Below are 12360 nucleotides of genomic sequence, written 5' to 3' on the forward strand. Positions count from 1 at the left end.
TGTTGCCTCATTGATTTAATCCATGTACCAGGTCATTATTCAGAAGATGAAATGTTATTACAGAAGACATTTTCTGAGAAAAGTTGATCAGTCATGCAGGACTCTACAGAACTTTGAGTCCTATTAATAACACCAAAATAGAATTTTTTCATATATTGTATCATAGAATTCACTTGACATTGGAACATTATTGAGGGTTTGGGGGAAACATGTGGTCTGGTTACTATGATTGTGTAAATGAAGAATAATCTTGATGTTTTAGAATAAGACCTAGAAGTTCATCATTTTAAAATTTTATGTACGTGTGGCTGAATGGAAGTAATATTTGTTCACACACAACGAACTTACTGAAAGTGGGGGGTGTGTATGAGTGCAAGCTGACAAGAAGTGATAGTGGCACACAGTGTGACTGACGCCAGCACTGCAATTTGAGTGCTGTGTGAAGCTAAGAACAGTGGTGAAAAGGAAGAACGCTTGTAAAAGGCTGCTTAATCTTTTCACTCTGTAATTTAGTTTTTATAAAAAGGGTCCCTGTAACTTTCTACTCTTTTGAGAAACTTTATTTTAAAATTGTTTTGAAAATTCAAGGTGGTAGGTACAACTCTATGAAAGAATAAGGGAGGGAGAACTCATCTGTATTAAGCTCCGAGTCCCACCAACTAAGCACCGAGCATACTCTGCCTTATTTAGTCTTTACAACAGTCCTGAGACATAGCTTTCTTCTTGGAATTACACCAGAACTGGGGCTGAGAGTTTACTGGATGGCTCTTTCCCTAGACCATACCTGCAGTCCGCCTCTGCCACCTGGGATTCTTTGAACCATACCTGCCTTCCGTGATAAACTGGGAGCTCCAGAGGCAGGTCGATGGCTGCCTTTCCTCTGGGCCCGTCCCAGGCTCTCTCCTCGGTCAGCTCGGGAGCGGATCGGTCTCCCGCATATACCACCTTGGGAGAACAGTGGTGCTGAGTGGGACCATGGTGAAGACACTGATGTGTGCGATGAGCTCCTGGTTCACCCCTCCCCCGCCACTCACCCCACTCCCCCAAGTAAACATGCTAGTATATTGTGCTTACTAGGACAGTAGCCTGCACTAAGTTTCACAGAAATCATCAGCAATACTATAGCTTGCAATCCCCCCCCAACCCGGTTTTTATAATGAAAAATTTCAGAAGCAGCCATAAAAACCGAAAGAATAGAACAGTAAACACGTCCATCTAGATTGGACAGTTGTTAGCACTTTGCCGTATTTGTTTTTGCCCTCCTCTTCTCCCTCTTCTGCCTCCTCTCCTTCTCTCTACCTATTTATTTATTCATTCATTCATTCATTCATTCTGAACCTAGAAATCCAGGGTAAGTTTTTATACTCTGAGCCTGGGGTGACATGTTTTGAGGATCCAAATTCTAATTGCTTTTTCATGTTTTTATGAAAGTAAATTGCGAACATTTTATTTTGTTTTTTCTGTCCACATAGTCCCCCATCTCTCTCCCTTGCTCTTTTTTTTTTTTTTTTAAATAGTTTTCCTTTTTTACCCTAACTCTTGATTTGATTCCCTACTACATTTAAACTATGAGGTGTAATCACTTATGGAAGTTAAAGTCTGGATGTATGGGATTTGCCTTCAAATACTTGATAATTATAGATCACTTTTGCTGCTACATCCCTTTACATGGTCCCCCCCTTTTGGTTGAAAAATACCTCAGTTAATAAACAGTGCCCCAGACTTCCCTGGTGGTGCAGTGGTTAAGAATCTGCCTGCCAATGCAGGGGACACGGGTTCGAGCCCTGGTCCGGGAAGATCCCACATGCTGTGGAGCAACTAAGCCTGTGCGCCACAACTACTGAGCCTGTGCTCTAGAGCCCGCGAGCCACAACTCCTGAAGCCCACGCACCTAGAGCCCGTGCTCTGCAACAAGAGGAGCCACTGCAGTGAGAAGCCTGTGCACCGCAATGAAGAGTAGCCCCTGCTCACTGCAACTAGAGAAAGCCCGCGCAGCAATGAAGACCCAACGCAGCCAAAAAAAATAAATAAATAAAATAAATAAATTTAAAAAAAAAACAAAAAACAGTGCCCCTCCACTTGCCAGTGTTTGAAGACAAGACGACGACTAATCTTCCTCATGTTTTTTTTATTGAGGCTCAATAAAATGGATGAGACCTCACCACATCCACGGTGGGATTGCGATAATGGTGTTATGAGAACCTTTACGTATTAAAGGCTCACTATTGATATGATGTGAATTGAATTTGGTGTTTAATGTGAAATATGAATAGTGTAATTTGAGGCGGAGCACTGCGCCTATTAAATTGTAGAGCCAGGAAGTAACTTGGTCTGTGGAAGGAGGGTTTGCAGCAGGGGAATACTGCTGCTTTTGCTAAAATGATTTCAAATTTCCAAATACCTGAATTAAACACATATGAGATTGTAATTTTCTTCATGTACGTCTGTGATGATGTTACCCAACAGTCAATTTTAAGTCACGATTGCCCATTTTCAATTTTCCTCATGCAGAAGGAGCTGGCAAGCAACCCTGACTGTCCTCAGATGTGTGCCTATAAGCTGGTGACCATCAAATTCAAGTGGTGGGGACTGCAAAGCAAAGTAGAAAACTTCATTCAGAAGGTAAAGTCTGTTCAGAGGGTGGTGACTTACATTTAGGTTAAGAGTTGAAGTAGCTATTAATGGTATATTTTCTCTTTTGCCACTTTTTCCTTCTCGTTTAGGTGAAATTATTGCCCCTCTGTTAATTCCTCTCTGCCCTCCTTTTTCTGCCTACAAACAGCAAAAACAGATGCCAGCAGAGGTTTTAAGGGGCTTTCTTTGGAGAAAAGCATAGTGGTTTTTGGTGCAAAGTGCTTTCCTGATGGTTTGCCCAGCTCTTCTGTAGAGCGCCCTTTCCACATCCAGCATGTCTCCAAGGGGACCTGGGGTCCTGGCACTGGCTGGAGGGAGAGGCCACGCCTTGATGTTGGGGCTCCTCTGTCCCAGCTCGGCTGATAGCCCCTGCACACAGGTCTCTCCTGACACACACCTTCTGTGCACTGTGCACTTTCCACCTTCTGGTGGGATGTCTTCTTCAGAGATCCTCACTGAGAATAGTTACGCTGAACCTAGGGTGACATAATCTGAGGATCCAAATTCTAATTACTTTTTTATGTCTTCTTTATTCAACTGAAAGTAACACAAGTATTTTGATGTAGAAAGAGGGGAGAATTGCAGTTGCATAGAAACACATGGTTGTAAACATGTGAGGAACATGGAAAGTTTCTTTGGTATGTAATTTTCCTATAGGGTGAATAGCTCATTCCATTATCATTATATAGAGGCCCCTGTTATATCTCTGAACTTCCCACAACTAGTTGCATCTGAGTTTCACTGTAACTTTTCTACTTTTAAACTGTAACTGCTCTAACATTTTTTTAAAAAAAGGATCTTATACACATAGCTGATTCACTTTGTTATACAGCAGAAACTAACACAACATTGTAAAGCAATTATACTCCAATAAAGATGTTTTAAAAAAAAAAAAAAAGGATCTTAAAGTGCTGGAAACTTTCATTATTCTTGGGCCTGCTTGCCGTTGGCCACAGTAGGCACTCTGTAAATATTGGCTTCTTTTCTTCCTCTTGGATCAGAGTAATAGATTAACAATCCAGTTCTGATAAATAGAAGGTACACGTGTAATTGATGAAGTCCATCCTGTTCATGGAAAAAAAAATTTAAGTCGATTGTCCAAACGTACTATTCACTGTTCATTGCACTTTTCTCGCTTCTTGGGAAAGTGTAGTAAAACTTAAATAATCCAGCAATTAAAACCACTAATTATATATGTTAAAGCCACTAAATATATATATGTGTGTGTGTGTGTGTGTGTATATATATATATACACACACACACCTAGTAACAATAGAGCAGAAAAATTAATGGAGAGTATGTAAGAATTCTTAATAAAACATTTTTTTCTAAAGAACCTGGGACTCTCTTCTTTAAGTACATGTTGTATTCTACCTCACCATATTTCTTTGAATTGCAGAGAAGTTAAGAATGACAGTGTATGGTTTTATAGCAGAAGAAATCAAGTTGACCTTTAGTCACTGACATTAGAAAAAGGTAAAATTAAGTCGGGTCCAGCAGGAGTTCGTGTTGGATCAGAATGCCCACCACATTTGTTTTCAGTTTCTGGTAAATCATTCTGCCTTTGCAAGGAGGATTGTTTCACATTTCAAAGGGAGATTTTTCTTTTTACTTTGTTTTACAAAATGTTAATAGGATGGAATTAAGATTTTCACTAATTGAAATAGTGGTCTTTTCAAACCAAGAATATGTAGATTTCATGGGTTATTTGGGGCATATAAAGTTAATATGTTATTAATGTTAAGAGTTTTGCCGTCTTATAATCATTTTCTTCTTTGTTTTAAAAGCAAGAAAAAAGGATATTTACAAACTTTCATCGCCAGCTTTTTTGTTGGATTGACAAGTGGATTGATCTGACAATGGAAGACATTAGGAGAATGGAAGATGAAACTCAGAAAGAACTAGAAACAGTAAGACTTCCCATTCTGGGGAAATTCTCTAATTTCTCCTTTCTAAAACTGTGTGCTTAATAAGTATAGACTTACAATTAGGAAAAGTGTTATTGAAAGCCATTTCTTAATCTCTATATCCTCATCAAAATCCAGTTTCTTAGACACTAATATCCTTTTATTCCGATTTCTCTTTTGTTGAGCATCTTTCGTGAAAGTAAACTAGAACTTTGTTGATCCAGAATTTGTTATGTGTAAAATGTTCAGCAGTGTTGTATTCTTTTTCATGCACTGGTTGTCCATGCTGGTGCCTGGTTCGCAGTCCTTTTAGGCATTCACTTTATCAGGCCAAGTTGCCTTTGTCATTTTGTTATCGCAGTAAGTTATTAATGCTAGCACAGTAAGTCCTAGTTCCCTATTCTGTAGATAAGATAAGGCTAGTAGTATTGTCATTGATTGCAGAAGTGCCTCCTCCCATCCCACAACTAGCAGTGTCTCCTTATTTCTTACAAGCTTTAGGCAGAAATTCAGGTGATCCTTGGGCTGGAGGTCTGTGTGCCATTTCTCAAAGTTAAGCCCACCCCAGCTCCTCCTGCACCAGAGCGCCGGCCCTGCAGCTCAAGAGCACCCCCTTTCTCCCGGAGTGGGTTCTTCCCCGACTTACTCTTGCATGCGTCTGGTTTTGCTTTTGCTCTGGGCTGTGCTTCTTTTCAGTTGGAAGTAAGGCCCCACGGGGGAAGTGAACCCGAGGAATGTCCAGGGTAGGCTGTGGTTTCCATGCAGGCATCCAGAGTCCTGCCAGCAGTCCCAGTTTGGGAAGCCCCGTGGGCAGGCGGGAGTGTTTGACGAACGCCTGTGTGTGAGGCAGGAACTCCATTTAATCACAGGAGAATGGCAACAAATCAGGTTCTTTGGCACAGAAGGAAATCTATTTGTCTGGCACATAGCATTGTAAAGAATCTGTGTTTAAAATTGCTTACTTTTGGTGATTACAGCAGATCTGCTTCTAATTAGCTTTATACAAACCTTCTGAGAGGACTAGGACATATTTTCTTTATAAGGCAATAAAATGTTTTAACCTTATCTTATACATAAAGTAAACTTTAAGCAGCCTCCAACTTATGAATGGATTTTGTTCCAAAAGTTTTTAAGTTCAGTTTTTGAGATTTGGAACATGTTTTCCCATAGTGACAACATTATAAATTGGGATTTGGTTTGCAGGCCAGACAATAGAGGCCTCTCTGACCTCAATTTCTCATACTAATAGTATGGCTCTGAGTTCTAGATCTTGGGAGTAAGGTGATAGGATGGCAAGCATGGAAGACCATCCCTTACACCCTTATTTTTAGGCTGGCCCCAGGCAAAATATTTAAACGGACAAGAGTAAGTCGTGGGTACTTGCTACCTTCCTTCCAATGCCTCTCTCCCACTTTTGTCTTCCCTTTCTCAAGAGTCAGGTTCCCTTCTCTGAGAAGCACCCCTCACCACCACCCAGTCTTAGTCCCTTTCCTCCTGCCTTGCCTGGTTTTGCTCCTTCCAGGTGCTCCAGGCTCCAGTAATAGCTGCCACCTCTGCCTCCAACCCCTCCGAGCAGCCGGTGTCAGCTGAACATTAAAAAGAAAGCAGCAGGATTACACACTCGTTCTCACTAAGCTTATGGTACAGCCTTGGCATCTCCAGAAAACGATTTGCCAACACCAAGAAGAAAGAGAAAATGGACTTATATTTATTGATTCGAACTCTCAGGAAGGAGGCTTTCATTTGGTTTTGATTTCTATGCTGAAGGCCCGTCCATAGCACCAGGAAGAGTGGTGATGGCTGAAGGGTAACGAGTGGAGCCCTCCCTGGTTTGGGCTCCGGACCCCTCGGACCGAACTTGGCCGAGGCCTTGTCTTCCCCCAGGGGAGTGCTTACTTCCCTCACAAGTTTTTAGTCTCAAGGTGCCTGAACACAGCACCAACAGGAGAGCCCTGACAGGAGGTGGTGACTCTGGCTGCCACCTGTGGCAGAGGGCCTGCAGGCTCAGCTGCTTCTCCGTGCACATCTGTTACTTGTGAGTTGGGAATCGCACTTGAAAAGGTGTAAGAAGTGTTACACAGAAGCCCAGTTTATTAGAAAGCATCATTATTGTATCCACATGGCTTAAACTGACAAATTCCCTCATAAAGTTGGTAGAAATCTGTCATTGGTTCAGGGTTGGGAATCCATGGCAGTTTCTTTGTTAAATATTTCAAAAATACTTCAAGTCAAACTGCAGGGTTAAATGCTGATCATCTTAATGTTAAGTCCCATTTACTTCGTTCTAGGTCGTTGGGGAGCGCTTTATTCCACATCACATTGCTGCTGCTCTGGGTCCTCACAGTTGGTTTGTGAGCATCTCAGTCTGGGCAGCCTCATGCCCACAGGCCAGAATGCCTACCCAGAAAACACCTGCCTCCTGAAGAGGCTTAACGTTTTCAAGTCCTCTTCACCACGGAGGAATTTCCCCTTTTCTTGAGGTCCTGTTTCCCTGACACCTGATGATAGAATTTGATGTGTTATATAATTCTCTTCTTAATTCGCAAATATCTGAAGAATTGGATTTCTTTCAAATGGGTTTTGGCCCTGGAGAGAAGGCGTAGCATCTCGAGAGGTTAGGCATGAGAGGAATGCCCCTGCCTGTAATCCTGCAGAGGAATACTGGAGTTAGGCCCAGCAACTGAAGGAGTACTTACGGCAACGTTATGCCTGTTCTCAACTGGACCTTCAGGAGGGGTCGGGGGAGGGGGGAAGGGTTGAGCTTCAGAAATGTGTTTATTACATGTGTTTCTTTTCTGTCCATTCTTTTAATTTTCTCATTGAGTTGTCTCTAGGCCGTTGTTGTGAATGCCTGTCCTTTCTGATGCCTGTCCTTGTGTCCGTTGTTTCTTATACATTGTTACTATGCTCGCTTGTTCTTCCTTTTGTCCTCCCTCTTTTTAATAAACTTCCTGTAAAGAACTCCTTTGAGGGACACTGGTCTCAGAAGCCAGAGGTGGCCACATCTCATGGCTTCCTGTCTGGTCCAGGGACTATGAAAAGGTGAACCAGACCGTCGGGGCATTTTCTCACACTGTATTAGTGAACAGTTCATTTACCCTGGCTATCTTTGATAATTTCACATCATCAGTCTGCAGGCTTTTGTTTCCTAGATTCGAGAATAGATACATTTTTTGTGCTGTGGTAAGAAAAGCCTTTTGCAAGATTTACTTTAGATCAAGGTAACTAGAAGGGCCTCGGAACTTCATTTTTAATGTGGATATGCTTGTAAATAGGCAGCGGTCACTTCACAATCTCTTCTAGATCTTTTTTCTCCCCTTGCTTACTAACCCGATTTAGAGTCTGTGATTTCAGCAGCTCATGATTTTATTTTACGTTTAGATGCGTAAGAAGGGTTCCGTCCGAGGCACGTCGGCTGCTGATGTCTAGATGAGTCCCCTGTAGGGTCAGAGACAATATCAAACTGTGTAAGTGAAGACCTGGGTAAAAAGAATGTTTAAAAACCAATACCTTTTTGGTAATGGGTAGTTAACTTGCTGAGTGGAGACAACATATTAAGTATGGTTTAATTTTTAGAATGTAAGAGGTATATCTTTCAGACATTGACAGTGAACACCTGAGTTATTATTCTGTAAGAATTCTATCTGTGGAAGAGGTTGAATTTAGTAATCCTAAATTAGTTCTTAGTGTTACGGGTTAGAATCCAGCTGCCAAGTATACTTACTCATCATGCAGCACTGTCCTAGAAACCAGCTGAGTTTTCATCGATAGCCAGTTAATTGACCTATTTCTCACTAGGACCGTTTGTGGTTAGTAAGGAAATATGTAAAAGCATTTAAAGTCAAAGATCCTTCATCCCATGCCATAAGGGCCAATCTCAGTAATTCATTTTAGTTGACATTTTTTTGAATATCAGGAAGTCTCCCTTCATGTTGACTTTTCAGTTATCTTTACATTTAGCTTTAATATGTGTAAATACACTGCTTTTTGTTTACAGTGTAAAATATTTCGATGGTCTTATTTCTTTCACACAGATTTATATGCCTAGATAAGAGATTTTCCTAGAGGGGAAAAAAAGAGCCTCAAAATCTACCCCACATATTAAAACCAGGATGAAAAACAAAAATCGGCAGTACACTGTCGTCATTCGTTAATATTGAGCTATGATGTTTATTGAGAAAAATGAGAAGACAGAACACACTTCTTACCCCACTGTTTCTTGGCTGCCCCCTGACACGTGCTACCTGCTCTTTAATTATTGAACACCGGAGAAACGAAATGTTCACTCCTGAAGAAAAATACCAAATAAGAATGGATGAACTCTGCCAGGATTCCTCCAAAGCCCTTTTCTTAAAATTTAGTGTTCATTTACAATTTTTTTAAAATTTATTATTACTTTCATTAAGGTCTTCTGAGTTTCTGTGATTTATTTCTGCTTCTAATTTATTTTCCCTCTGATGAAACAAAATATTATGCCCTTAGTAAGACCAGAATCAAGAGATTAAATGTTTAAAATGCAGTAGTTGGGGTGCATTGTCTGCCAGAAGTTTTGCTACACTGAGGATTTTTTTCCTAGAGAATGTTTGTGACAAGCTGCGGTCTAACATTTTTTGCGTCTCTCTGTATTTTAACACATTGCACTGTCTCGCTTTCCTTACAGTTACGTAATCAAGGTCAAGTAAGGGGAACAAGTGCAGCCAGTGATGAGTGAAGAAGAATCTGACCATGTCTTGCAGTGTTGACGTTTCCCAGACGTGTGCTTGTGGTTATGTGCCCACAGGCACAGGTCCCAACCACGTGTGTATATGTGTGTGTCCTATCTGTAGCTGTATATAAAACGCATGTAGAGCTGCAGATCAAAATACACACTCTTGTGTATATATGTACATACAAACATACTGAAGGGATTAGTACAATTTCTCCAAAGTACTGTACCTATCTTCAGCAAGAATGCAAAAGAAAATATTTTCAATATATATACCTGGAACAGATTTTAATAATTATCAGAGTAATACCATTAATGGACGAATTGACTGCAGTGTAATACTAGCTGGTATGTTTCATAAATGGCAAGTTGTGGACCAATATATATATAGCCTTTTATTACTTTTCTGTTCTTTTAAATCAGTCTCTTACAAATTTTAATTTTAGTGCCATAATCAACAGACTCCCACAGAAAAATTTATTAGAAATCTTTTGGTATTCCAAGGAATCTGGAATGTAACTCTGAATGTATTTATAATCATTTATTTCTGGATTTTCATTATCATACAGCCAAACTGGATAATATCTATTAGTAAGTAGTAGAGTTACCGACCAGTTTTTACTTGTTTGCCCCAAGGAAAAGATCCTTTTAAAAAAAATTCCATTTTTTATTGGATTTTTGTATGTTGAATTTCAAGTATTTTTCTACATCAAGTCTAGCAAAAATGGAAATGACAGTCTGTGATTTATAACAAACACTATACAATTTTCAGGCTTCTGTTAGGCAAAGAAAGAAATTGATGAAGAAATTAATAGGGTTGTAGGCTGTTTAGAGAAATTGGACGTACAGCACTTCCATGGAGTCTTGTTTCTGAAATGACTGTTTTCTGAAATTACAACTTGGAAACTATGCAAAGGATCTAGATTCCTCACAGCTTACACAGTAGAATATAGATAGTGATGACATTTTGCTCTTTTCATGTTGAAATATACTTTAAGGGGGAGATGCTGCCTTTGAGATAAGAAGAGGTTCAGAGGCAGCATGAGGCTTGTCTGCACATGGTTAGGAGGCCCTGCCAGGGGCCAGCGCGGTTCCACCCGTTGGGATGTGCTCTCAAGTAGGACGTCATTAGAACATATTCTGAAAAAGCATCATGAAAATGCCGGTTAGAAGCTGCTGCCCCTTTTTTCTTTCTTTTTTCCTTTTTTTTTAAAGAAAGGAACAATAGCTCGGTAAGATTTTTATCATCTTTCTCTGTCCAAATCCAGTTTCTCTCCTGTCAGTCCTGGGAGCTTGAATAGAGGGATATTGTTGAAGCCTTCAAGTCACAAACCATCTTCTTTAACCTCCCGTCCCTCCTACAGCACACAAGCCCCTACGTGGTCGTGTCACATTAGTCATCTGATTTGCTGACAGTCCTGCCTTCCCTGCTCCTTGTTTTCCCACGACCTGTGTCCCCACTGAAGTGATCACAGTGACTTAGACAAGGATGTTAGGATCACTCCTGTGCTGCGATACCCTTTATCTTCGGCTGCAGACCCCACGTCGCACGTGTCCTCTGTGTACTCAGGATCAAGACTGATGTTTACTCTCTGGGCACTGTTGTAAGATAGGTTTTGTCAAAGCATAATCATTGTCTGCAAAGTGATGCCAGGAAGATTATTGCTAATTTTGTGAAATAAAGAGTCCAGCCTTCTCCTTTTAATGAACTTAACTCTCGTTGGCGTCTGTAGCATCATTGGGAGCTTAGGCGCACATGGAAATGAGAGCCCAGCGCATGGATTTTAATGTTTTTCTAACAACTGTGGAGATTTGAGGGAATGTGTGGTGAATGTAAAATATCTAGTTTACTTGGCAGTCTCTTGTGTAAATTACAGTAAAACAAAGTAAATGAAATTTAAACAAAAAATAAATTTGATCACAAAATGCCACTTGTGTGCTTGAGTGGTTGTTTCCCTGATGCCACGTCTGGTTTAGAACACTGTGGACCACTTCTCTGCTGTGTTTTCAAGAATTCTCTAATTTGCAGCACTACCCACTCTGGGAAAAAAATTTTTTTTAATTTGTCTTTAAAATCTGAGCAGTAAAGAAGGATTATATATTAGTCTCGAGGGTTTTTAAAACGTTATTCTTAAAGGGGAAAAATAAGGAAAATCCATAGTATTTTTTAAAGTACTCAGTAAGCATTTTGCTGTTAGATTCTGCTCATTTCAAGATCGTGGCTTTTTGGTTTGGGGCCATGTTTTACACCTCCTCTTTTAGGACTTGGTCACTTCCAATCTTCCGGTTTTGGACACGTAACAACTATTTTCTTGTGGTGCCAACTTACATTCTAGAGCGGTTCAACCTTCAGAGAGATGGCCAGGTATCTGGATGGATTTAATAAAATGTTGTATTTCCACGGTGTTCTTGTGTTTGTTTGCTTTCTGAGGTGATTTTCTTAGTGTTTTATTTCAGAGGTAGTGTTTGCATTCACATGGACCATCTGTCATTCGTGCGTTCAGCAGTGTGAGCTCTTCCACACCCAGTACTCAGGTCCCCTGGAGGTGCCAGAGTGAGCAGCAGTGCAGAGTCCAGGGTGGGAGACAGACGTGTTAATAGGTAGATGACAGCTCAGTCTGATAAGTAGTCGTTTGACAGTAGAGAATTGGTGGAGAGAGATCTTAAGACGTCATCCACATCGTACAGATGAGAAAGCAAAAGTCCAGGCCAAAGGCAGCTTGGCAGTGGGGACCCTTGGAGCCCCCCTCCTGGCCCCTTGCCGAGTCTTGGACTCCTTTTCTGTCACTGGGGCCCTTGTGCCCTGTAGTGTTCAGGGTCAGCTGAGGCACTGTATCCTCTAGCGTATGTTGTGTCCTCTTCAATGTGATTTCTCCCCTCCCATTCTATCCATTTACCAAACTGCCTCCTGGTTGATCTAAAATCACTGTGGACCTAACACCTGGCTTTTAAATAGCTAACTTTTCTCTCCCCTTTTCAACTCGCTAAGCTGTAAAGTTTCACAGCCCAACCTCCCCCTCAGATCTTGTCTCTGAGGAAGTAAGAGACATTTATTAACAGCTGTCTTGTCCATTTCCCCTCAGCAGTCAAGTTGACAGGAGGTCGGCATAGAA

General features: G+C 40.9%; 1 protein-coding gene across 2 annotated transcripts in view; it reads left to right on the forward strand.

Moving 5' to 3' along the window:
• PITPNB (phosphatidylinositol transfer protein beta) overlaps positions 1–11178 on the forward strand; it is a 61297-nt gene extending 50119 nt beyond the window's left edge. The window contains exons 9-12 of one of the 2 annotated variants that reach the window (XM_068562785.1): positions 2512–2622; positions 4423–4545; positions 7924–8009; positions 9203–11178. In XM_068562785.1, the coding sequence (XP_068418886.1) occupies positions 2512–2622; positions 4423–4545; positions 7924–7971 (282 nt within the window). In that variant the 3' untranslated portion in view covers positions 7972–8009; positions 9203–11178. The remainder of the gene's footprint in view (positions 1–2511; positions 2623–4422; positions 4546–7923; positions 8010–9202) is intronic. The other variant, XM_068562784.1, reaches the window with a different exon arrangement.
• The last annotated feature ends 1182 nt before the right edge of the window (positions 11179–12360 follow it).

The sequence above is a fragment of the Eschrichtius robustus genome, chromosome 14, assembly GCF_028021215.1.
Source record: "Eschrichtius robustus isolate mEscRob2 chromosome 14, mEscRob2.pri, whole genome shotgun sequence".
NCBI classification, from domain to species: domain Eukaryota; kingdom Metazoa; phylum Chordata; class Mammalia; order Artiodactyla; family Eschrichtiidae; genus Eschrichtius; species Eschrichtius robustus.